This window comes from Carya illinoinensis, chromosome 7, assembly GCF_018687715.1.
Source record: "Carya illinoinensis cultivar Pawnee chromosome 7, C.illinoinensisPawnee_v1, whole genome shotgun sequence".
Taxonomy (NCBI): Eukaryota; Viridiplantae; Streptophyta; class Magnoliopsida; order Fagales; family Juglandaceae; genus Carya; species Carya illinoinensis.
The window spans coordinates 2,095,489-2,122,296 of record NC_056758.1 but is presented as its reverse complement, the minus strand read 5'-3'; the positions used below and the strand labels follow the sequence as shown (position 1 = coordinate 2,122,296).

Here is a 26,808-nt window from a genome sequence, read left to right as displayed (position 1 = left end):
AACTATTTTGTTAGCATATATGGAGAAGATTCCCTAGATATTACATGCAGCTGCAAATTGTTTGAGTTTAGGGGAATATTATGTCGACATGCTCTTCGTATCCTGGCACAGTTAGGCAAGAGTGAAGTTCCACCAAAATACATTTTGGATTGGTGGAGGAAGGATATAAAGAGACAATATATCAATGTAAAAATTAGTTATGAGGCGACGAGCAACCTTGAGAGACAAAGGTTTGATTGGATCCAAAATTGCTTCTATAAATTGTGTTCAAATGCCGCAAAGACCGAGAGAAACTATGTAAAATTGATCGGTCAGCTAGAGGTGTTGAAGTCAGAGTACCCGGATGACGATTCATATGAAAGTACTTCCACAGCTGGTCTGGTTACTCCCATGGATGGCATAACAAGTAAAGTTCTTACTCCGTTATTTGTTCGGAATAAAGGGAGATCCACAACTAAGAGAAGAACACACCCCGTTGATAAGGCTCTCAAGAAATTGAGTACTAGAATGAGACTGTCCACAACTGAAGTTGTATATTGTTTGATTATTTTTTACACATATGTACAATACATTTTTTATAGTGGTGTAGTTTTTTCATAATTTCACAACTGGTCTAGTTGAAGCAATTCATGTAAGAAGTATTTTATTTTCCCTAGATTGCCTACGTTATTGAAAGTTCCAGCTTGATTGTTTAGATAGGAAAAATGTTCATCTTAGGCTTAAAATGAAGATATTATTCTCCATATTTGTTGATATGCATAGAGGAGTAGTCACTTATCAAGGGAAGATAGACGAAATTACAGTATGAGCGGCACGCAGCATGAGGTTCCACAAACTCAGGTACAATTAAAAAGTCTTAAGTGATATTTGTGTTTTTGCTAAGTATTCTTTTCTTTTGTTTATATATAGAACCCAATAAATGATGTTTGATATTTTTTGTAGGTATCCTGGCTACATGATCAAGAAAGCCAAGTTTGGACACATGTGCAAGATTTTTTTTGTACTCCCTCGACTGCTTGTCTACCTCCAGTACAAGCACAACCTGTGCAGTTGAATCCCTTGGATCATGATGATCTATATTAGCCTAGATGGTGGCAGCCATGATGGTGTTGTATTTATAGTGGTGTTGTCCAGTATCCCTCTCTCTGTTTGTGCTTTTTGTATTTTGAACAGTGGGATGATCATATTTGTTGTAAATGATGTGCTTTTTATATTTAGGAGGGGTTGTTGCTGCTGTATTTAGGAGTAGCTTTTGTAATGTGAACATCCTGATTTGTATATGAAATATGTTTAAGTTGTCGAAAATACAATGGCCTCAACTGCCATTGGCTTAAAGAAAGTTGTTCAATATGATAACTCCTTTTACTTTTATAGCTGAGTACCTGTGAGTTGTTTATTTGCGGTGATTTTGTAGTTGCTCTAAAATAGGCGGTGATTTTGCAGTAGCTGTTGAATATTTCCAGCATAAGTGGTGATTTTGCAGTAGCTTTTGAATATTTCCAGCATAAGTGATGATTTTGCTTAGTTGGTCTGAAATTAGCAGGTGAGTTATAATCATATCATTTGGGCATGGTGTTGTATTTATATTGTTATCCATGTATATTGTATTTATATTGTAAGGAAAGAACCAGTTGTAACTGAGGTGGAGATTGAGCAGTTGAGCTGATATGCTTAAACATCCTTTTTTATTTATTGTTATAATATTTGGAGAAGGAAGTTATGAAGTTTTGGCCTGGTCTAGGAAATACATTGTATTTTGGGAATATTATTAATATGAGTTGATGTTATTTAATTGCCAAGGGACTTGCATTGTTTGATTTCTGAATTAAAAGAAATGATACTTCCAGGTTGCGTAAATGTTCAATAATGAAATGTCTATCCTTCTTCAATAGATGATAGGGACCTTTTTTTCCACTAGCCTTTTTGCAGTGGTGATTTTGCAGTAGCTGTTTATAACAAGGTTTAATATCAAATTGGACACTTGAATCCATAGATTCAGTCTTGAATCAGGACTAATAACAAACACTTAATAATACAAACTTCCTTTTCATTGATATCAACAACTACATATCGTTTTCACAAAATACAAAGAGCTTCCACAATGATACAAAGTTCCAGCTACAAATTACAAATTTCCAGCAACATCAAGACAAGAGCTTCCACAAAATATAAAGAGCTTCCACATACAAATAGACTTTCAAAGTTTCTTACTTCTAGAACTATATTAACATTTTCCTTTGAACCAACCACAACTAGATACAAGCAACCCAACAAAGAAAAACCACGACAATGAAATTGTTAACACGTAGATAGCCTTCTCCAGTTGCCTCTTGTGCTTCTCGGCCTCTATTTCTAGTCGATGATTCAAGCTTTGGATATCCATTGATGCTTAGATCTTTTCAACTTCAACTTTTAATTTATCAATTGAGTGTTGTAATCGTTTGATAGTTTTTTGGCAATATGATGGTATTTCAGGATCATACCAGCAGAAGTATCCCCAAGACTTCCCAGACTGCAAAAATCAATTCCAACTTAAATTTAGGCAAACAACACTATCAACAATAATGAGATATGAGGGCAAGAAGAGTAAATCTCACCATATAGTTTTGGCATCCAAAAAACTGCCGCCCCTCATTTTCCTCCGTATGTGTAGTTCTTTGTCAAGCTTTAATTCCACAGTAACAAATTGGGTACTCAACTATTGACTTTCCTGAGCTTGAGCAATTTTCACTGCATGACTCAGGCATTGCTATTCATATACAAAGAGAACAATAAATGTAGTTGTTGTAGCACTTCTAAAAAAATTATTAACATTGTTCCCTTCATTAATATACTCCCATAATTCTTCTGGTAAAAACAAACAAATAAACAAAATGTATAGCAGAACAGATTCAGATTCAGTATTATATTACATTTTAACTACTATTTTTTTACAATTTATATGATGATGTTAAACTCGACAACTAATAATGGGTTGCCTATCTACTGCACAAGTTAGGGATGAGATGACAAAAAAGAGTATATAAATTGGGTAATAATTTAGGGAGCTACTACATATACAAAGGGATCCCACACAGTGACGTCACTTTTTTTTTTTTTTTTAAATAAGAATTGTTGCCTCCATTCTGTCTGTTGAGTTTCTAGCCCTACCATCCGTCTATAGAGCTCCCAACAAATCCCCTGCAAGTATTCTTCCCTACTGGAAAAGTGTTTGGTGCGGCAGCAAGTACCCTTCCATCGCATAGGTTTGGTCTACAATTCTTTGCTTTCCCTGCAAGTATTTTTATTTTTTCTATTTGTAGCTATTGCCGGTGTGGTCATGGGTTCGCAGTTTGGGCTTGTTCTTGGTGGTAGAAATTGAGGTTTGATTTTTTGTCTTGGAGACACATCCAAATACATGAAGCCGTAGTTTGTTAAATGAAATTTTGTGGAGACACATCTAAATACATGAATTCGTAGTTTGTTGAATGAAAAAACCCCTTACGTCCATCACACATCCATGCACCTGCTTAAATTTGTTTGAGTGGAATTCTCAATTCTGTTTGTGGCCTTTTTTTTTTTTTTTCCTTCTTCCGAGGAGGTGGATGGTGGTTTTAGGTCTTCATGTAGTACCCAAAACATAGTTGTTTATATATTTTGAAGTGGCAAAAGTTTTTGAAAATAAACAACTGAAATAGCATCTTGAGCTTTTGAAGATGGATCTTACAGACCACATCTAATTAGTAATTTATGAAAGTGTATGTAAGACATGTTTTTCTATTTTTTCTTTTATAAATGTTTATTTTTCAGTCTGCTACTTAGTGGAACGTCAAGCTGTTTATTGGTTCACATTTACTTGTTGGACAAGAAGAATTTTTGGATATATTAGTTAATAGAATGTTTACTTCTATTGTAAGAAGTTGAGTAATCCTCTCCTATGCATATGTGCTCAATTTAGTGTCAATCTCTACCCAAAACATAGTTGTTTATATATATATTTTTTATTATTTTATTTTGTAGCTATAATCAAGATGGAACCATGTCGATTGATATTTTTCAAGGAAGAACATGAGAGTGACGGTCCTAACACTCCACGTGGTTAGATGTAAATTATTGAATTTTTAATGGCATTTTTTTAGGGGCTCTTTTAAATATCAATTGTTTTATGGCATGCTTAACGGATTTAAAATAAATCATGTTTTGCTTAATGTAGACCAACAAGACTAAGCTGGATCTCAATATACCGAGAATCAAAGAGTTGAAGAATCGAAGGTTGATATGATATTTGGGAGTCAAGTAGATATTATTGAATACTACACAAAGTATGCCAAACAGGAGGGATTTGGAGTGTCGAAAAGAACATCGACTACTAGAGATTATGGAGAGGTAAAATACTTCACCATAGCATGCAGTCGTCATCACAAGCCAATAAGCAAGTCATTAAAAATTGATCAGCCAAAACCGGTAGGAGGGACAACTTGCAAGGCTAAGATTAATGTAAAGCAAATAGTCGATGGAAGGTATCAGTTATCCAATGTCATCCTCGAACACAATCATGCAGTGAGCCCGAGTAAGTCAAGACATATTGCCTGCCATAAAAAATTATCAAGTTGGTCAAAAAAAAAAAAAGAATTGAGATGATGGATAAAGTTGGAATTCGTCCGGCTAAAAATTACAAAACTATGCTTGTTGAAGGGAGTGGATATGAGAATCTCACTTTCGGAGAAAAAGAGTGCAGGAATCATATCAATAAAGTACGTAATGAGTTGCTTGGAGAAGGAGATGCAGAGCCATTTCACAAGTATTTGGTGCAACAGCAAGAGAAAAATAATGGTATTTTCTATGCGATGGATCTAGATGAAGAAGGGAGGTTGAGAAATGTGTTTTGGGCGGATGCTCGCAGTAGGGTAGCATATAAGTCATTTGGAGATGTCATAACTTTTGACACAACGTATTTGACAAATAAATATAAAATGCCATTTGCCCCTTTTGTGGGAGTCAAACATCACGGCCAATCGATACTTTTTGGATGTGACCTTATATCAAATAAGGACATAGATACATTTGTGTGGTTGTTCGACTAGTGGTTAAGGTGTATGTCAGGACAGGCTCCTAATGCAATCATAACTGACAAGACAGGGCAATGCAAGCGGCAATAGCAATAGTTTTTCCGAGGGCCAAGCATAGATTTTTTTTTATGGCACATTTTATTCAAATTACCTCACAAATTGGGAAGGTTAAACAATGGTTTAGTTTTTCTAAACCAAGTCCCTTGTCGCCTTTTTCATTCAAGCTAACATACATTTTCTAAACAGTATATAGAAATCTCACACAAAATACTACAACTAGGAAAAACTAACAGTCATTCAAGTTGATTTTAGACTAAAAAAAAAAATTAACAAACGAACCCCCTAAGAAGCAAGTCGAAAGCTTTGTGTTTTGGGGAAAAAAATTCTGCATCATACGTCTACCTGTGAAGAGAATAGATTTAGGATCGATGGGGAGAAGCTGGTAGAGGTTACTAGATATAAACAAACAATGAAGAGGGAATTGGCAATGGAATGCACTCGTGGATGAGGGTAGAAGTTCTGTCGCTGTGATGGAAGGCACTTGTGGAGGAGGGTAGAACTTTGTGCGACGGGATGGTGCAAAATCTAGGAGGGAACCGATGTTCGGCGATGGAAGCTATCGTGACGGTGTTTAGCAACGGGATGGCCACGGTGACGGCGTAGGGACGGTTGGGAGGAGACGGCGACAGTAGGGCTGTTGGGTTTGAGTTTTCTGGATGTGTTTTCCACAAAGGGGTTCACGATATATTTAGCCCTTTTCTGACTTGTTTTTTTAATGCCACGTGGCGTGACACGTGGAGTGCCACGTCAAGCGATCAAAGGCAGCAGTAACAGGGAAGTGGCACAGTAGCGTGACCCATATTGTTAACACAATAATCAATATGAGAGAGAGAGAGAGAGAGAGAGAGAGAGAGAGAGAGAGAGAGAGAGAGAGAGAGAGAGAGAGAGAGAGAGAGAGAGAGAGAGAGAGAGAGAGAGAGAGAGAGAGAGAGAGAGAGAGAGAGAGAGAGAGAGAGAGAGAGAGAGAGAGAGAGAGAGAGAGAGAGAGAGGAGATTTCCTTCTTATGATTAATAAGATACTTGCCTAATAACCAAACATAGGAGGCGAAAATTACATGTTAACTTGCAAACTAGAATGTCTATGGCATGATTTATTTATTTATTTATTTATTTTTTATAATTGTCCATGGCATGATTTATAGAAGCAAAAGTCTTAGGAGTTCCACTAGGTTGTTGGATCTTCTAGGTTTCAGACCTAGAAAAATGATTGAGGGAAAGATAACAATCGAAATAATGGAACTTAAGTTTGATTTAGCTTGAAAGATTTGCACATAATTTTTATGATCACTTGCCTAACTTCATTGACAGCCTTTGAGAGAATAGAAGTAATATAACGTTAGAAAATTAATGTGTAATTTTTTAATAACGAATAAATATTTAAATTACAATTAAAATTAAAATAAATGAAAATATCAAAATCAATTTTTTATTAGAATAATGATAAATTTGTTCAATTTGTTATTTGGTGTTGTTTGAAAAGTGACTAGTTAAATTTATAAAAGTGAATTTCCTAATTTAATTTTAACCAAACTTTATCGAGTCTACTACTAGTTCTATTTATTGCATAATGCCTCAACATATGCTAACTCAGTTATATTGAGTATTTTTCATTTAATAAATTTATTTTATACTGTTTTGAGTTTTGGTTGCATACATCTTCAATCTCCTCAGATGTAACAGTGATGTCCAGCATAGTCACGAAATATTGTTTTCAATTAATACATCTCAGTGGAAAAGCTAATATTAGAAAGTAATGACTCAATCCACAATGTAATCTGTCACCACCAGAACAGACTGATCCTGATTGGAAAGTCTACATATGTTTCACAATGTATTATTCAACATTCTCATTATTCATGCTTAATGCCTCTCAATCACAATACATAATGAAAATGGGAAAAATGGTGGAGGAAGAAATCATTGACTTCCTCAATGTTTCACAGCTATATTTTTTCAATGTATATGGGTAATTTTTGGCACCCACTTTCAGAATATTACACAGACTGGACAACAAAATACTACACTACTTATACTTCCAATTGCTAACCTGTAGCTTCCTCCAAAAAGAATGGTGATCAATGAAGAAAAAGAAAGAGAACGATGAGAAAGATTGAATTGTATACTTGTCCTGATGAAAACCGAGCACCCTCCTGTTCATCAGGGTCTTGAAAATCAAACTCTGCTTTTAAGTTCCCTCGATCATTATGTCAACTGCAATTTGTGCTCCAAATGCCTCATTCCAGAGGAAACAATTCAAAATTTTGATCACTGCTGAGAGCTCTTAAAAAGCATCCAAACTTTTTTGGTATGATTCCTTATATCATCAGCTACCATGAATTTGAGGCAACTTAGGAGGATCTGTACTTACTAGATTTGCCCACAAGTTTGCAAGCGTGAGAAAGTAGTGCTCCCCATTCCAAACCACCAGTTTCAAGCCTGGTTCAGTCAATTTCAGAGAAGGTTAGAAGACGCCAGGCTCCCCTATACTCTCGCCAGAATGGGAAAAAAAAGATAATACAATGAAATTAAAAATTAAGATATGGATTAAGATGATCAGGATTTTAATAAGACAGCACTCGCTGTTTTATATATCATTCTGGGGTGCCTGTGATAAATTTGAAATACAAAAAGAAGCTGAAATTAGGAAATTCTTTCAGATATTCTTCACAAGTACTGAGATCCAAATTTCGTAATTGTTGAATCTTAGTTGTTCAAATTTTCATTGTTCTCATCAAGCCGTGTAGAGGAAATGGTTATTTGATTGGCCTGGGTTAACTTACTAACCCGTGAGAGCTATAAAGTCAATACTACATACCTGGCACTGTTCCTGCAGTTAAGGCTGATAACCTACAAATAGGTTGTCCTGAGAATACATGATTTTGAAGTGCAACTGCATCAATGTCATGAATATACTTGATAGATTCCAGTAGTGCTTTTATTGTTCCATCATACTGAAAATCAATATGATCAGAAATGCTCTTGAGAGCATCTTCAAGTCCTGAATTTGCCCATATACTATAGCACTCGCTTAGAAGGCTATACAAGCCAGTGGCAATGCCAGAAGTTAAAAATATCCATGGCTTATAAAGCTTGGTTGAGGCTCCAAGAACTTCAACGACTCTGTAAATTTCTCCAAGGGCAAGGATGCATCGCTTCCCTGTATTTTCATCAAAAAAATAAAAACATACATCAATGATAGAAGTAAGGACAAGACAAAGTACCTTTTTTTATAAGGATGAGAAAACATAAAATAAATATACCATCATTGATGATGGTACCTAACAGGCAACCAATACCTTCAGGTTCAGATAGTATTTGATTTTGTACATTCTTTTGGGACGACTGCTTCCAAATTGAGGCCCCATGTTTCAGTTCATGAGCACAGACAGATAGTATACTAGACCATGTTGAAACATAATATTGTTGCTCCTCCGTTGTTCCCAACTTCAGAATCGCTAGTGTTGATTCCACATCATTAAGGAGTTCAACAGCCGATTTCAAATCCTTTTCTGCCTATTAAAGAGAAATGAACATGGATAGGTTACAAGCCAACTCACCAATAAGCAGAGTATTATAACCAATTCAAAATAGGAAAAAAAAACCCTTGCCTTCTGAATTTTTCAACATGGTATTCCCTAAATTGTGTGTTGAAGAAAGAAAGAAGAAAGAGAGATTCAAAACAGCTCGATAAGATCCATAGTTGTTTAAAAATCTAACTTTTAAGTTCATCACACGTTTCCTTAAGGTCATACTGGAAATTGAATTCCAACAAAATTATATGAAATACCTACTTGAGCAATTAAGAAAATGAGAATGCAACCAAGCACTTGGTTATTTTCTTCTGAAATGAAAGAAACAATCAGAGGGGAGGAGGGAATGAATGGCAGCCAATGAGGTAAGAAAACTTATTAGAGCTGGAAAATAAATTGTTCTGAACGCTAGTATTTAATAGCAGTTCCCATGACAGCACTTGCTTTCAATGGAAGACCATTTGGGGAGTAAGGCTTCTTCAAGAACAGCTTTCTTTGACTGGAAGGTTGCATTGGGGAAGATTCATCCTGGATAATTTGAAGAAGAGACATATTATAGTGGCAGAATGGTGTTGTAGCGATCAGAGTGGGGAATCAGTGTATCCTTTCTTACTTCTTTGCAAGGTAGCTAGCTCCTTGTGGCAAGAGGTGCTTAGTCTACTCTGGGTGATGGATCTGTTAGCATCTTGAAAAGGGTGGTTTGAGAGTCATCATAGCAAGACCTTGTAAAAAAAGATCCCAATTTGGCACGCATAAGCGTTGCTCTTGTATATATCCCATATATTTGGGATTTTGCCTATACTTTTGATCAATAAAATCTTGTATGCTGATCAAACAAAAATAAAAAAAAATCCCAATTTGGGTTCAAAGATAACATAAGGACCTAGGAAGAACTCAAGGCTTTACTTTTAAATTCACTCTACCATTGGATGGCAGCCATGGCCCACCCATGTCTTATTCACTTTAGTTTCCAAAGATTCTTCGTCTTTTTTCTTACTTAACAAAAGAATTTCAGCATATATAGCACTGCATAAACATATCTTTACTTGGCTGGAAAAGAAGCCACAGCTTATATAGCACCATCAGCAGATCAAGCATGGTTTCAATCTTAGAGTTAAGAAAATCCCACATATAGTGACCATAATACTAACAAATTTATGCAGTTCACAAATTTCTGACGTTATTTATGTCAACTCATATTCTATATAAAAAATATATATAATTAACAGGTAACTTTCATATATTGAGGCTTTCAGCTGTAATATTGATGTTTTCTACTTCTTCATAAAAAATCAATACGAAGATGCATACCAATGTCAATCTTCTTGACATCTGATATTCTGATTCAAGCACTTGGAACTTGGGTTCCAGCAAAATGTCAAGAAATTCATTAAAGTGAATCGCTCTTGCTGATAGATCCTCCGAACAGACTTCTTTCAAGATCAGATTATCCTTGTGCAGTTCATTATAGAATTTCTACGACAGAAAGCAACAGTAAATGATAACAAAGTTCAGAACCATATAGAAATTTGGCTCAATGGATTCATAATCATAATTTTAGAGCACAAATTAAATGATTTTAGAAAACCAAATTCAAAATAAGGAGAAAACTATTCAATAGTCTTGCATTACTGACTATAAGAGAGTGAGAGCTTTTTTCTAACAAGTAATAAGAGAGTGAGAGCCATAAGAAAGATAGTTAATGAGATGACAACAATATCCACTCATAAATCTGCTTGTGTGAACCCCTAGGGGTTGACTCAAGTGGTAAAGGCCTTGGGCTTGGGGTTATGCTCCCCCTAGGTCTAAGGTTCAAATCTCCTTGAGTGCAAACACTCTCTAGGGGTCATTGGAATGGGGGGATTTTCCCCTTGAATTACCCAAGATGCACTTGCAGGAAAGTCCTTTCCAAGGGTCTGTGCACCTCGGGAATGGTCGGGATGCTGTTCCCGGACACCCGATGCCAATAAAAAAAAAAAAAAACTGCTTGTGTGAGTGATTTAGGAGAGAGAACTCAACCTCTAGGATTCAAAATCATATTAAATGAGTTTCTTATGCACTCAAAATAAAGAGCCAAGTTAACTTATTAAGCTTCTACGCAAGTTTATTTAGCTTTTTTGTAGTGCATACTCAAAACATAAGCTAAACAGAAATTTTGAATATATTTTTTTATAATCAAGGCAGGTTATAAATATATATTTTTTATATAAGTAAGGTTTACAAATGTATATGACCAAGTACAGTCACCAACCTGGATTTCCTCATCAAGAGATTTCGCTTTTGCCTCTTCGCCAGCGAGAGCAGCAGTTCTTTGAGCTTTCTACAATTTGCATTTTCACAAGATTAAAGTGATAAACAAATTTATTTATTTATTTTTAAATCTTAATAGGTTTACCAACCTTCAGATTGTCAAGATGAAATGCTGCAACTGAGCTCAGTTCATCTTTTAATGTGCTATAGAAATCCACATAATCATTTAGCTCTAACACTGTAGAAAGTGTTTTCCTTGAATCTCCAAGATCAATATCAGAAGTTCTATCTTCAGTTCTGGTTCCAGATGTGGCAGTGTTAAAATCCCAGGAACCATCATCAAAATCATCAGCACTGGTGATTAAATCAGATCCGAATAGTGTTGTGCTGGAATGTATCCCATGATCACTTGCTATTGATGTATGATTAACGGAAGCATTCTTCTCAGCTTGACTGTATAAACTTGATATTAGATCACTGATAGATACATTAGAACTAGGAATTTTAATGCCATCTCTCAGGTTGGAAGTGGGTGTGACAGTAGAAACATCTTGAAGGATTGAGGGTTCCTCCGAACCTAGTTCTCTATCACTGAAAATATTTATGGGCAAGGGTTCCCTGTGATTCTCAGACCTTATGCCATTCCTCTGGCAAGAATAAGATAAAAGATGGTCACAGAACTAGAAGAAAAGGCGTTTGATAATGAAAGTGAAAGCATTACCAATACTACTAAAATTTCAAAAGACGAACAAATTTTGTAAAAAAAAAAAAACATATATCAGCGAAGAGAACAGATCAACATCAAGGCTGCATATATTCGCTTAAAAATCAACATCATCTTGATTGTGTTGCAGTGACATATATGCTAAGGATTGCCTTGGTAGACCAGCATCATCCAAACCAACAAGAAACAATATCATTTTAAACCAACACTGCCCCCGCCCCCCCCAAGGGCGGCAAAAATAGACAAAAACAATAAAACAAATTTATAGAAAAAAGAGGAAAAAGAAAAGTGAGAAGAATTATTCAACCATTGTTTCTGCACACAACATTTTGAATTGAATGAAACTTAATCTATAGATTTCAATAAAATAAGCCTATAGGCCGAATATACTACCTGGATTTCGCCACTTAAACCAGGTGCTTCTACACCAGCAGGAGAATAATCAACAGCCTTGGACTTTTCCTACAACAACCAAACTAAATTTTTAGCATCCACATTCTCTGCTTACTCAACAAGGTAAAAAAATTAGAATGAAATCAAAATGATACATAACCTCATGCTTCGAAACAGTCTCTAAAAATGCATCCTTGAATTCCCCAAAGTTCTCACCAGATTCATCATTCTCAGCAAATGGAGAGGAGTTAAAACCATTCTGTTTGCTTTTAGAATAAGATCCAGAGATCATGTCATCTTGATCCAAAGAAGTCCGATTGAAATCAAATCCAAATTCCCATCCTGCGGATTTGGGAGAAATTCCATCTGATGCTACCAATGAATCTTTAGGATTGCTCACACAATCAAGATCAGAAGTAAGTGCTTCTATACCAGCAGGAGAAATATCAGCAACCTTTGGCTCTTCCTGCAAACAAAAGCAAGCATGAGCACATTCTTCCAAAGATTCAACATTGTGTATGGCATAAAGAATTCAAATCAAACCGACTTACTGATTTGTGTTTCAATCCAGATTCTGAAAATGCATCATTAAATTCACAAAAGTTCTCCTTGGCACCAACATTCTCATCAACCAAAGAGGATACCAATTCATTCTGCTCACTTTTAGAGTATGACTCCAAGATTATACCGTTCATAGAGCTTGGGTTGAGATTAAATCCAGAGGCCCCTTTCCTGGAATTTTGAGAGATCCCATCTGATTCAGCAAAAATGTCTACAGGACCAATGACACCATCACCATCAAATGTTTGCACTTCTCCATCAGCAAGAGATGTATCAGCAACCTTTGGCTTTTCCTACAGCCAGACATAAAGTTTGACGATGCACATTCTTTGAAATCTCAACATTATCAGCAAAATGAAGAAACCAAATCAAACTGACTCACCAACTTATACTTTGATCCAGTTTCTGGAAATGCATCCTGAAATTCCCAAAAATTCTCAACAGAATCAACTTTTTTATTAGGTTCCGATGAGGTCATCCCACTTGCAGTATCATTGACCTTGCTTTTGGAGAATAAGCCTGCGATAAAACCATCTTGCCTAGTCATATGGCTTGAGTTAAAATCAAACCCAAAACCCCATTCACCACTGCTGTTGGAAGTTCCATTTGACACCACAAACAAATCACCAGGACCATGTACACCATTGCTAAACCCAAATGTTCTGGCTCCCTCAGCACTTTCCTGGACTTTCGGTTCAACCTTTACACAAGAAAAACTTTGAGTTAGTGAATGCAATCCCCATCAAGCACATATGTTTCTACATGTCCAACGGCATGATAGAACATACTATTGCAAGTCCACAATAAACATTACTGCCAATTTAGGTAGCTTAAAGAAAGTTCATTGCTTTAAATTCCCAAGGAAAATTCGTTCGTATGATACACACTATCGACGTACAAATACCCATAAATTAAACAATACCCGCCCGGATTAATTGTAATAAGAATCAGAATTTCAATTTCGAGATTGTAAACTATTTGAGGGCTAAGGAAACAAAAACCTCTACTCAATTGTGGCTAGTTTAAAATTAGAAATCAACAACATAGCTTCCCAAATGCCGTGTTTACATGTCAATTCACTACTTTTAACTCTTTCCAGAGTTTTTAATGGTTTAATTACTAGGAGACCAAACAAAGAAACTAAAAGTTTAAGAAATGCTCCTTCACCTTAGAATCTCCATTTCCGATCTGAGCTTCTGGCTCCGCAACCTTGAATTCCCACCCATCATCATCATTGTCATCATCAAGTCCATCATTCCCGTCCGCCAAATCCGAGCCCAACCCATTCGAATTTGAGTCCAATCGGTTTATACTTAAATTCGACCCATTCGTACTAACATCCGATTCATTTGAGTTCAAACTCGACCCTTTCTGGGTCATGATTTGCTGATTCTGACTATACAGATTTGTAATCAAATCATTAACGCTGGAAGCGGATCCTTCTCTCCCAGAATCGCTTTTTTTGTTGTTAACGATAACGCTCGCACCGAATCCCGTCTCCTCTGTCTCTTCCTCTTCCAATTCCCCAAATATTGACAACGGCAGAGCTCCCGTTGGCTTCACCCACTGGGCCGTCCCCGGCTCAATCCGATCTGGTTCACGTGGATCAGTTTTAGAGAAGCTATTGTTTTCGGGAGCGTATATGGGATGGGCGGTACCACCGGAAAGCTCGTGTTTGGGGGTAGTGATGAATTCGCCCCATGAAAAGGGGGATGGTGATGAAGAAGTAGTAGCATTTGTGCCGTTGACTATGGTCGAAGCAGAATGGACGGTGGGGTTCGGGAACGATGCAAAATGAAAGTCTCCGAAGCTCTCGTCATCGTCGTCGTCCGCCATAGCTGAGGCCGCCTCTATCTCTCTCGGTCAGTTTTGGGGTTTTGGTGCGAAACGGTGCGCATATGGTCCATGTTAGAAGAGCGCGGTGGATGGATTCCGACGCGGACGGGACCCAACACAGCTGTAAGAGCAATACCCTTTTTTTTTTTTTTTTTCCCGGCTCTTCTCATTTGTTTTTGTGTTTTTTATTTATTTATTATTATTATTATTATTATTATTATTATATTATTATTATTTTTTAAATAAACTTGAACTTATATTGAATTGTTTAGACAATTTTTATTTATTTTTAAATAGTTTTTGTCAAAATTAATTTTATATATTTCCATAAATTTATGTTTATATTTATAATTATCATTCATAACTTTTTCTATTCTTCACAAAACAAATTATATTTAAAAGAATATTATTTATAATTTGGTGTAAAAAACATATCCAACCTGCTATTTACTTAACAATATTTAATTTGTAAAAAAAAAATTATATTGACACATATTATACCAAGATTTATATTATTAGAAGCATGGTAATTTCCTTTTATAATTTTGATAATATAAAAATAATAAATATTTAGAAGTATAAGTATTGAGCTAAGTTGAAAAGTAATGTCAGATATAATTATGATTATGTAAGTATCGTATATTCCTTTTTAAAAAAGTAAAGTTTACTATATAAAAAATTAATTTTTTTATATGAATCTCATATTTATTTATTTTTTTTAAAATAAATACTTGACGCTTACGTATTTTATGATTGTAAATATCATCTTTCTATATAACTTGGTGTCATGTGTTGGCCACATTGCTTTAGAGCCACCCACAACAGCATATATATACAACATATGGAATATCATGTTAAGCTATCATTTTTAAAAGTTTAAATAGATGGAAAAATATAAATTTTAATTATTTAATTTACATATAAACAAGAATTAAAAGATAAGAGTTGGCCAACACATTCGCCAATGTGTAAAATATAAGAGTTGGCCAACACATAGACCAATGTGTAGGCTTGCACACCAACCTGGTCAAATCAGATTCGGGCCCGACCCGACCGACACATAGGAAATGGCGCCCCAATTTGATTCGATCTGACCCTTAGATTTTTGGGTCGGGTCTGGTCGAACCCGTTGCTCTTCTCTATGTTTGGATCTTTCACCTTCATTTGCAAACCCAAGCGTTTCAACCAGATTTCTCTCTGATTCCATTTCTTACAACTATTCTAATTCCATCAACCAACCAAACACACTCTTGCACCATCTCCTTGGAGTCCTTTGAGATCTTTGTGTTTGCCAGCAGCACCTTATTCATGATCTGGCTCACTTTCGCAACCAGCAAGAACCGGTCTTGCTCCCACCAGCTCTTGTAAGGCACATACTCTCTTAGCTCTAAGTAGAGGAAGAGGAACCCACTTAATATTATTTAACAATGTTATTTATGTGATGCCCATTACAGATCGTGCTCAATTATAGCCATTTCGAGATGAAAGCAATTGGGAGGTTTGGTTTCTAATCTTGAGAACTTGTGAAAGCTTTCGCATTGAGAGGGTACGACACCATAGAAGCCATTAAAAATGATGTCGAGATCGCATTTCTTCAGCTTCATGCCATCGTGAGATTACAAGACCCACCAGCACCATTTCGAAACAAAAGTAATTGGGGGTTTTGGTTTGTAATCTTCAAATCTTGCGAAAGCTTTCAGATTGAGAGTGTACTACACCATAGAAGCTGTTAAAAATGATGTTGAGATCGCATTTCTTCAGCTTCTTGCCACCGCAGGATTACCAGACCCACTAGCACCATTTTGGAACGAAAGCAATTGGAGGATTTGGTTTGTAATCTAAGGTTCTGAGATAACTGAAGTCTTTAGATAAGAAAGTCGGTCAGTTTAATGCTTGGAATCCAAACCCATCATTTATCGGGTTGGTGAACCGAGCATTTAACAACCCGGCAAATGCCGGGTCGGGTCGGGTCGAATCACTCGGACAATTCGGTTAATTTGACGGTCATATGCACAAGCCTACCAATGTGATCATTGTCATCTTGTTTATACATTTGTTTATATAATGTAACAAATTAAATAAACCAACACATGATGCAGAAAATTTACAAAAATACCTACACTTATTCACTCCTACAGTTCCTGACAGGAGAACTCAATACAAACTTTTTATTTTTTCTGACAAATTTAAGACACTAGCTGCTGGGCATGCACGCTTGCACGCAGCTTCAGCTCTCAGACAGACACGATATTTATCAGAAGCAAGCAGCCGAATAACGAAGCAATTACCATGCCGAGCAAACTTGGAGCCAAAGATACTGGAGCACCGGAAAAGCTTCCCGTGGACGTGTTAGTGCTCAAAATCACGACAATCCAGTCATCTCCGGAGCCAATCCCAGCATGAGTGAACTTGGAGTCATTAAGATATCTTCCATACAGAGAATTTCTGTAGTTTTTAAGCACATTAATCTGGTCTAATTTGGTGACACAAGCAGGCAAAATGGCCCCATCTGCAGTGGTGTTGAAGTTGATGTGACAGTGGCTCAAGAGCCTGTCCACGTTTTTGAAAGTACTGTTCAGGGGATGTTTGGTGCCCGGAGTATACCTGTAGGACTGGGCATCAAGGCAAGGTTTGTCTTTCTGTAACTGGTGTGAAATTTTGTCAGCAAGGCAAGCTGCCTTGGCGTTCGGAATGAACACCGGGAGATTTACGAACAACCTGTAGCTGTTGATGTCTCTGAATAGCTGTTTTTCTTCTTTATTATCTGACGACGTAGGTTGATCGCTATCATCTGCAGGCCGTCCGATATTATTGTTAATTAACTATAAATAAAAACAGCAATTAAGACTAGTTTTCCTAGCTACTAATATCCAAACTCAGGAAAGAAACTATGGACTCGTTTCGATACGTTTGAGACGAGAAGAAATATTTTAAATGAAAATAAATTTTTGAGTTAAGATGTAATGAAATAATTTGTAAAAAAAATATGTATTTAAATAATGAGATGAGATGAGATAATATTTAATTTTTAAATTTAAAAAAGGTATGAGTTTCACTATTTTAATTTTTAGTCGAATCGTTTACTGTTTATTTAAATATATATTTTTAAAATTTAGAGTTAAAATACAGTGTTTTTGATAGAAAAAATTATTGTAGGGTACAAATGAGATGTTTTCATCTTATCCAAACCGGTAAGATCATTAAAACAAATTAGATACTCCGTGTCAAGAAATTAACATGTTTAATTACAATCAAACACAATAAAATTCAGTGATGATATATGATGATAATGGCATACAATTAAGTCACAAAAACAATAACTACAGATCACTAGTTTGTCAACAAGTCTTAATTTTGATAATATTAGGAAAATAAATTTTGCATTTTACTTCATCGAGTATCACTCCCCTCAAGATTTAAGGTTCAACACTTCATAATACAAACAATTATTTGGAATCACTCTCCTAGTGAAAAGTTAGCAATTTAACTGGCCAATTTCATGTAGAAAAACTTTCGAGAGTGCAGTGTACATGACCAGAATTTACTCTACAAGAATAGATCTGAAGGATCCTAACTTGAAGAGATTTTCTGACATTAAAATAAAAAATAAAGGGCATTACATTTTATAGCTTGATGCACCACGAACGTATTGTTTATTTTTTTGCTTCAATTTGCACTATAAATTGTTAAAACTTATGACTGGTTGGTATGATTATACAAAATCAAACTATCTTATTTCATCTCAATTCTTATATAATCATTACAATTTTATCAAATTTTTGAATAAAATATAATAAACAATTTAATTTTTTCAAATATCAAAATAAAATTAATATTAAAAAATTATATTATAATAATATTTTATTTAAATTTCAACAAAACATCTTATCTTATTTGAACTGTATAACCAAACGTAATATAAATTCTAATGATTTACACAATCATGCGTTATAAAGATTGTATTGCTAAGATCAATAAATACATAGACATGATAAGACATATAACGCAATTTAGTTATATAAACAAAAATTAATTAAGCGCCGTAAACTAACCACTGCAACCATCTGAATGAGAAAGAAACGGCATTCCATGAAGAATGAGCAAAATAATTATGGGGAGGCGAAGTTTGAGGAAGGCGGCCATGGCTGCTTCAGCTGCAACAAGCAGAGATATCTGAGCACCTTATGATATTTGCATACAGAAGATCAGAGTGAAAGAAAAAGATGAGCATTGGGTGTTATTGTTAAGCTAAAGTGACCTAATTTGAATCCTTTCTTTTTCTGGGTTGCCTTGCTTGTCAAGGTGATCCAAGCTATGGGGTCTTTTTGCTTCTTGAGCAGCTTAAAAAGTTGGATTGAGAGATAATATATATAAGTAATTTTAAGTATAATCGTAAAATTTATAAAAATGATTATACGATGTTTATGCACTTCATCATTATATATAGAATTACTTATGTATTAAAATATAAGCCTTGTAGGCTGGATTCCAAAGATTAATCTGTTACATGATATTATTATATGTTCGATAGTAAGATAAAATAAAAATAATTAATTTTATTAGTATAAATTTTTGGGACGAGTAACGTTCAATAATACTCTATTTTATTTAATTAAATATTAAATATCGAACCATTTACATGACCTTCGAATCTCTGCGTGCTTCACGTGGGCTGCATGCCTTGCTTGCCAATTCGGTGATCCAAGCTGTAGCCGGATCTTTTTGTTTCTTGTGTGCTTCAAAAGTTAGAGCATTCATGGTTAAGATGATGATCAAACTAGGGCTGAGAGGCACCACTGTAGGGCCCACGTAGGGACCGGGCCCATTGTCCAGACTCCAAAGGCTCCATCCCCGTGGTACATGCTGGTATGGCCTTATTATTATTATTTTCTCTCTTGAATTACATACATGTTTGAAGAGGTAGATCAAGTTTGAACAGAGAGACAGAGATACATGTTTAAATGTAAGCGGTAGAAATGGTGATTTTTGTGTATTTCTTATGTATTTTATTAATATGATTAACTGTATTAATTTTTTTTAATATTTAACTAATCTCATCAGTAAAGTGTATAAAAAATACGTAAAAATGATTGTATATTAAATTTTTGAATATATATATAAAAAAATATCAACTGATTATCATTAGAAGCCATTGAAATAAGGACAATATGTCTATGCAATATGCTAATAGTAAAGACTCGATCGAAATAAGTTTTTAGACTCATCAACCGATGGAGTATGAGTCTTCACTTCCTAACGAATGAATCGCAACTATTTAATACAAAAATACCATTCTATATAACAAACTGATCATTCTACCACAGAAATTACGATCAAAACCTACAAATCAAGAAACTAAGAGAGGGAGATGAAGTAGAAATTGAACACCATTACAGAGCACTAGTCAAGGAACCAAAACTAAGCCGGCATTGACGACAAGCACCAAGAGAAAGAGACGAAGTCTGAAAGAACCCATGGTCTAATCATTGCCAAAGACCTTTTGCGAGAGGATACAAGCATAATTTTGAATTCTGTTCTCTTCCAGTCGTTTTGGCTGTAATTTTCAAGTCCGGTGTAATGTCTAGTATACTAAATTTCATTGTTCCGTTTCGTTCCAAATTCAAGCACATTCTAGTCCATTTCAGCCATTCTAGTCACATTCTGGCTCCTGTTTTGTTTTAGATTATTTTTGTAATTTTGATTTATTGCTTCAATAGTATTTTTGTAAATTTTAAATTCAAATGGTATTTAATTTGTTCTAAAATATAAAATGTATTTATATAATTTTAACTTTTTTTGTAACATTTAAGTATGTCCCCTCATTTTTTTTAAAATATCATTATTTTTAATAATTTCTCTATTCTTTTATTTATTTCCCTTTGTTTTTATTCTCAACTCAAATTTGTGATTTTTTAAACTTATATTCATTTTATAAATCTTCAATTTTTCTATATATATATATATATACATGATACACACTTACATATATATATATATTTATTATATTAACTGAAACAACTACCGAAACAGTATTTTGACTCGAATAAGAATGCTCCAAAGAAGGAAGAAATAATTAGCGAACAGATAGAAGGACTTGTGGTAATACTAGATGGATATGATCCTTTTGATGAGGTTTTGAATTAACTGACCTAGCTGTGGATTGTCTTTTTGTTTTGAAAGAAGTTAATTCGATGCAGGTGCCACTTCGTATGAGAAGCATATATAATGGAAAACTGATGCCAAATCGACAGGTATAAATTGCTTGATCTTACACGTGGCGGACATGCAAAGATACGAGTTGACATACATGGATTTATGTCATGGGCTAACAACTCGGCTAAAACAGTAGTCCCGTCCCCAAGTCGGGGATATTCCTTCGTATTTTTGCCAAAGTAAAGGCGCGGTGACAAAGTTGGTTTTGTAAGAAATTTTATTCAATAGAAATTGGTAAGTTTTGGTGAGATGATCTTGCTTATATATAACTGGACTAGCTAGCTTGCTACACCTGGCTGAATTCTGGACCTGCGCCATGAGAGATAACGACACGCCCCGAGTCCGGAATATCTCATATATATATATATATATATATATATATATATAGTACTTTAGACATTCGAGTGCATGAATAGTCTCCACCAGATCACCCTAGAAACTCCCCGGCCACCTTACTTCATCCAATATATCTCCATTTCCACAGACGTCTCCGCAGTAGGCAACTCACCCGACACGTTGACACCCCGTCTTGCCACGTCTCCCCACTTGCCTGCCCCACACGTACACTAGATAGCTATATAACTCGCATCAGTTTGAATTGCTTCCCCTATGCATATCCAAGGTCTCAATTGTTTTAAGCTCTCCCGCTTAATATCTGTTTCTAGGTCCTTAGCAACTCGATCTAGACCACCTTGTTATCCTCCCAAAACCCCAACGGAATAATTCTTTTCCGGCTTTATTTCCAGCAACTCAGAGGCCCTTTAGAGTGTTTGAAAGAATGGCTTCAGGTGGCCAGCAGTTTCCACCACAAAGGTAGGAGACACAGCCTGGGAAGGAGCATGTCATGGAACCTACCCCTCAGTTTGAAAGCCCAGACTATAAGCCATCCAATAAACTTCATGTATTTTCTTTTTTTCTGATTCATATTAATATTACGAGCCTCCATTAATGCGGGCATGATTAAAATTGACTTATAACGTGAAAGTTTTGCTGGGAAAGGTGGCGTTAGTGACTGGCGGTGACTCGGGGATTGGACGGGCCGTGTGCCACTCCTTTGCTCTGGAGGGTGCAACCGTGGCCTTTACATTTGTGAAGGCTCATGAGGATAAAGATGCCCAGGACACACTCATGATAATAAAAATCAAAGACGCCTGATGCAAAAGAACCAATGGCAATAGCGGCCGACTTGGGATATGATGAAAATTGCAGAAGGGTGGTTGATGAAGTGGTGAATGCTTATGGCCGGATTGATATCTTAGTGAACAACGCGGCTGAGCAGCACAAGACCACCTCAGTGGAGGAGATTGATGAGGAAAGGCTTGAGAGGGCGTTTAGGACCAACGTCTTTTCATACTTTTTCACAGTCAGGTAAAAACGAATTCATATATATATATATATATATATATATATATATTTTGCTTACATTAATTATATGTCGTCAAAACATGCAATTGATGTGGCCTTGATTATATATATAACTGATGGTGATAGGCACGCTCTGAAGCACATGAGAGCAGGGAGCTCCATAATCAATACGACATCCTTGACTGCATACAGGGGAAGTAAGAGACTGATCGATTACTCAGCAACAAAAGGAGCAATAGTGGTTTACACGAGGGCTCTGGCTCTCCATCTAGTACAGAGGGGAATACGTGTCAATGGCGTTGCCCCAGGGCCCATCTGGACGCCATTAATACCGGCATCATTCAGCGAGGAAGAATGCGCTAAGTTCGGCTCTGACGTGCCGATGGGAAGGGCAGGTCAGCCTGTTGAGGTTGCACCAACATACGTGTTTCTTGCTTGCAACCATTGCTCCTCTTACATGACTGGCCAGGTTCTACACCCCAATGGTAAGTTTGCTCATTAATTTAGCTGCAACTTGTGCATTTGCTATTTATTTATTTTTGGTTAGAGATTTCTCCTTTGGGCTGTATATGTTTTTATAGGTGGGGCCGTAGTGAATGGCTGAGGCCCTGAGGGGTCGTGGAAACTTGCTTGCTTGGTGGCTTTGTTGGTATCTTTCGAGAATGCATGGGATTAGTCGTCTTGTATATGAAGGAAAGATTGGTAACTGTGTCCATGGGCTGTTTTGTGGAGTCTAGCTAGCGGGGAAAGATCAAGCTAGCAACAGATGGGTTTTAATATGCATATAATATAGGGTTACTACTAGCCAAGTGAAGTTTGTAATGTAAAGTACAAAATTCGAAAGCAAAAAAAGATGTTTATATATGTATAACGTACGAAAGCTTGATCTGTGTCGACATGCATGTGGTGATCTGGTCGTTGCATGGCTGAGGCTGTAAAACTTATGTATCTGTTGGTCTTTGTTTAAACATGAACATCTCAAGCTAGCTATGAGTACTGTAACAAAATGCTATATATCTATCAGTTTAATTTACGTATAATCTAAGCATGCATCAATTAATTATATGCGTTTCGATCATAAGCTTTCAGTAATAGCTAGACCGGCCAATTGGTGGATGATCAGAAGGAATGGTACCATACAACAACATTGCACCACGAGCCTTAAGAATTAATGGAATTAGCTGCGTATATGCATGCAATGCAGCAGTGGAGAGGTCTAGGCAGTATGTACGTAGCAGAATTCTATGTTTTACCATATGCGCGGTATATATATGTACGAGTGAAACATTAATGTGTTGTTATATTTTCTTCCCGGAAAGGAAGAACAAACCAAGGTCTGTAGAGAGCGCGAGAACCTTCTTCATAAACCAAGGTACTATAGCTAGCGCAGTACGTAGCTAACAAAATTACGTCGAGTACGCTACGAGAAAACACATGAGAGATCGAGCAAGCTGGACCTGGGCTCGGAATTGATCATCCCATTCTCAAATTTATAATGATTATGATGTTAAAAGAAGATTGATCAAGGTATATATAAAAGGTTTAGAGGTTGAAACATGCATATATGTTAAAGAAACAAACCAGAAGGCAATTTATATTCAGCTTCGCGATCCATTAAAGTCCCTTTGCCATTTAATTTCTTATTGAATGAACAGATCGATAAACTTTGCTTACCATAATGCATCCTGATAATTTTTTTAATTACCATCCTTATTGTATACTGAATTTGAACCGCAACTAAGATGCATCTTCTCAATGAACCTCACTGGGCATTAAACTTACTTTTGTGTATATAGCAATGAGTTTATTAGATAGCCATAAATAAAATCTAATGTATTATATGAAATCATTTTAGTTTGTTAGTTTATTTTTATGGGATCTTTTTATGTTTGTAGAACTTTTCATCTTAATGGAATTAAGATAAGAAAAATATTAGAGACACAAAATTAAGGATCTCACAAACTGACTTAGCACACTGCCAATGTGCCACATCAATTAAGTATTTTTTTTTTATAATTTAATTTAATTAATTAATTAATTAATTAATTTTTAACTTCCCTCTAGCCCTCGTCCCTTCTCCCATTTTCCTTTCTTAGGGTAGAGTAGAGAGAGAGAACCTATCGATAAGGGACAACAACGTCGGTGAGGGCAAGGAAAATGGTTGGGTCGCAATGGCATTGGACAGGAGAGATGGGGTGTCTTGAGGGTTTGAGAAAGGGAATGGCAGGAAGATGGCTGGGTTGCAGCAGCATTGGACGGCAGAGATGGGGGGTCTCGAGGGTTTGAGAAAGGGAGTGGGAATGGGTAGGAGGGGAGGGGCGCATGGGAGGGGGGAAAATGATGACAAAAAGAATAAAAAAAGACTAATGTGACGTATTGTGTTGCATCAATTTTTGGGGTCTTTTTATATACATATCACCTCTGTTAAGACCATTAATATTTATAAGGAGTGTTGTGTACATGGTACACAGTGAAACCTTTTCATGATTAAGTGTCAATGCTTATGTGTCATGTCGTCAAAATAGTTACATATGCATTAATGTGGCATGATATATCATTCTTGATATCTATAAACTACCACGCCATGCCTACAAACTGGCTGAATTCAGGAACTGGGCCTGTTTAGATGAGAGATATTGGCTCGCCCCGAGTCGAGAACTTAAGAGCTCTTCCAAATAAGAATCCTGACTCACAGGACAGTGGATGATCCGGTTCTAAAGACGTGTCCGCTGCATGCGACTCATCCGACACGTTGACGCCCCCTCTGGCCACGTACCCCCGCGTGTCCTCATTCCTAACACACCTATATTAACCCAACCCAATTTCAGCCACCCCCATGCATATCAAAATTTAACCTCATCAATATTTGTAAGCTAGACCTCAAAATCTCACTGATTAACGACTCCTTTATCGGAGACATTTCCAGGAACTACTACGACGTAGACCACCCATTGGAGTGTTTGGAAGAATGGCTTCCTGTGGCCAGCAGTTTCCACCACAGAGGCAGGAGACACAGCCTGGGAAAGAGCATGTCATGGAACCCACCCCTCAGTTTTCAAGCCCAGACTACAAGCCTTCCAATAAACTTCATGTATGCTTTCTGATTTCACCTCAACTTCATGCATAGATTTCACATATCCACAAGTCTTCTATGCAAACACATGCGCAGGGCGGCAGGGGTCGTCTATGTGACTGTGTCCATTGATGTGAGACTGCGCGCGCGCGCACAACTAGATCTAGATCATGATAATTCTCACATGATTTGTTAGATGTTTTCTTCATGGACACCTCAAGTTAGAGGTCCTTAGAATCCTTGAAATGTTTGCTTTTCATTTGGATAAGCAGTAATTAAGTAATGCAGGCACTAGTAAAAATAACGTGGAAGTTTTGCAGGGGAAGGTGGCGCTAGTGACTGGCGGGGACTCGGGGATTGGGCGGGCGGTATGCCACTACTTTGCACTGGAGGGTGCTACCGTGGCCTTTACATTTGTGAAGAATCAGGAGGACAAGGATGCTCAGGAAACACTCCACATAATCAAAAAGTCGAAGACCGCTGATGCAAAAGAGCCAATCGCTATAGCAGCCGATTTGGGATTTGATGAAAATTGCAGAATGGTAGTTGAAGAAGTGGTGAGTTCCTATGGCCGTATTGATATACTGGTTAACAACGCGGCTAAGCAGTACAAGGCTTCCTCGGTGGAGGAGATCAATGAGGAAAGGCTTCTGAGTGTGTTCAGAACCAATATCTTCTCTTACTTCTTCACAGTAAGGTAAAAACTAACTGAAATTACACTCGAAAAATCTAACTTTTCTTCTTCACATCACAAGGATCCTGATAATAACTGATGATGGTGATGATCATAGACACGCTTTGAAGCACATGAAAGGAGGGAGCTCCATCATCAATACTACATCCGTGAATGCATACAAGGGACACAGCACACTGATCGACTACACCTCAACCAAAGGTGCAATCGTGGCTTACACGAGAGCTCTAGCACTTAATCTCGCATCAAGAGGCATACGTGTCAATGGCGTCGCCCCCGGACCGATCTGGACACCATTAATACCGGCATCATTCAACGAGGAAGAGGTTACTAAGTTCGGGTCTGAAGTCCCTATGGGAAGGGCTGGTCAGCCTGCTGAGGTTGCACCTTGCTTTGTCTTCCTTGCTTGCAACCATTGCTCCTCTTACATGACTGGCCAGGTTTTACACCCTAATGGTAAGTTTTAGTTATATCAATTAAGCTGCAAATTATGCAAGTATTAGGAACTTTTAGTCGATATTGATGACCCATTTTTATCTTTTGGCAATTTTTTTTGAAGGTGGGACTGTAGTGAATGCTTGAGGATCTGCCGGAGAATGTGTTTAGTGCTCTCTTTCGGTGTTTTTCCGAGTAAAGTAGCGGTCTTATGTATATGGAAGAAGGGGTGGTGACTATGTTATGAATACTGTTTTATGCATATAACTCAGATTCTGCAGTGCCAGAAGAGTGGTATGATGTCAAACGTGGTTGTATGGTGTTTCAGCTAAGCTGCGTTAGTAGTTGGTGGAAGTTTGTAACAAAGGGAAGTATAGAGAACATAGATTGTATGTATTGAGCTGCTCGCATGCGCAAGACTAAGCTTGTAATGAACTTTTTCTTGTTATGAAAGATAATAAATGCAAGGGTTCCTAATTCATACAGTACTGGAATCTTCAAATGTTTGCACAATTTTCTCCGTCGGATGTAATGCTTTATGGAATGAGGAGTAGATATTGACGCATCTGAGATCAAGAACGTTCAATGAATATTTCAATCGTACCCATCTTTTGTTTTGTTTTTTT

The 26,808-nt window shown here is 36.7% G+C and overlaps 3 protein-coding genes and 1 pseudogene across 4 annotated transcripts; 2 read left to right on the top strand and 2 right to left on the bottom strand.

Annotated features, from left to right (window-relative positions):
* Positions 1-6,884: 6,884 nt before the first annotated feature.
* LOC122315840 lies at positions 6,885-14,552 on the bottom strand. Of its 2 annotated transcripts, XM_043132069.1 has the most exons (11): positions 13,734-14,552; positions 12,949-13,266; positions 12,557-12,859; positions 12,166-12,471; positions 12,006-12,074; positions 11,038-11,535; positions 10,890-10,958; positions 9,950-10,114; positions 8,405-8,621; positions 7,924-8,265; positions 6,885-7,544 (listed from the first exon to the last, which is right to left on the bottom strand). In XM_043132069.1, the coding sequence occupies exons 1-11, from the start codon at positions 14,400-14,402 to the stop codon at positions 7,432-7,434; spliced, it is 3,069 nt and encodes a 1,022-aa protein (XP_042988003.1). In that variant the 5' UTR covers positions 14,403-14,552; the 3' UTR covers positions 6,885-7,431. The 2 variants fall into 2 exon arrangements, with proteins under 2 accessions (XP_042988003.1, XP_042988004.1); XM_043132070.1 differs by lacking the exon at positions 11,038-11,535.
* Positions 14,553-16,411: 1,859 nt separating this feature from the next.
* Positions 16,412-18,806, bottom strand: LOC122316896 (uncharacterized GPI-anchored protein At3g06035-like). The gene is made up of 3 exons (XM_043133734.1): positions 18,661-18,806; positions 18,455-18,556; positions 16,412-17,193 (listed from the first exon to the last, which is right to left on the bottom strand). Exons 2-3 carry the CDS (start codon positions 18,543-18,545, stop codon positions 16,637-16,639), a joined length of 648 nt encoding a protein of 215 aa, XP_042989668.1. The 5' UTR covers positions 18,546-18,556; positions 18,661-18,806; the 3' UTR covers positions 16,412-16,636.
* A 2,401-nt stretch (positions 18,807-21,207) lies between these two features.
* Positions 21,208-23,020, top strand: LOC122315215 (annotated as a pseudogene).
* A 1,790-nt stretch (positions 23,021-24,810) lies between these two features.
* LOC122315214 (NADPH-dependent aldehyde reductase 1, chloroplastic-like) lies at positions 24,811-26,670 on the top strand. Its single transcript, XM_043131019.1, has 4 exons — positions 24,811-25,071; positions 25,374-25,750; positions 25,845-26,203; positions 26,307-26,670. Exons 1-4 carry the CDS (start codon positions 24,949-24,951, stop codon positions 26,327-26,329), a joined length of 882 nt encoding a protein of 293 aa, XP_042986953.1. The 5' UTR covers positions 24,811-24,948; the 3' UTR covers positions 26,330-26,670.
* The last annotated feature ends 138 nt before the right edge of the window (positions 26,671-26,808 follow it).

Coding starts and splice junctions, on each gene's coding strand:
- LOC122316896 (XM_043133734.1), bottom strand. CDS start 18,545: ATGGCCGCCTTCCTCAAACTTCGCCTCCCCATAATTATTTTGCTCATT. Junction 17,194..18,454: donor TCATTCAGATGGTTGCAGTG/GTTAGTTTACGG, acceptor GACGGCCTGCAG/ATGATAGCGATCAACCTACG.
- LOC122315214 (XM_043131019.1), top strand. CDS start 24,949: ATGGCTTCCTGTGGCCAGCAGTTTCCACCACAGAGGCAGGAGACACAG. Junction 25,072..25,373: donor AGCCTTCCAATAAACTTCAT/GTATGCTTTCTG, acceptor GAAGTTTTGCAG/GGGAAGGTGGCGCTAGTGAC. Junction 25,751..25,844: donor TCTTACTTCTTCACAGTAAG/GTAAAAACTAAC, acceptor TGATGATCATAG/ACACGCTTTGAAGCACATGA.
- LOC122315840 (XM_043132069.1), bottom strand. CDS start 14,402: ATGGCGGACGACGACGATGACGAGAGCTTCGGAGACTTTCATTTTGCA. Junction 12,472..12,556: donor CTGGATTGAAACACAAATCA/GTAAGTCGGTTT, acceptor TTTTGTTTGCAG/GAAGAGCCAAAGGTTGCTGA. Junction 7,545..7,923: donor AACTGCAGGAACAGTGCCAG/GTATGTAGTATT, acceptor TGACTGAACCAG/GCTTGAAACTGGTGGTTTGG.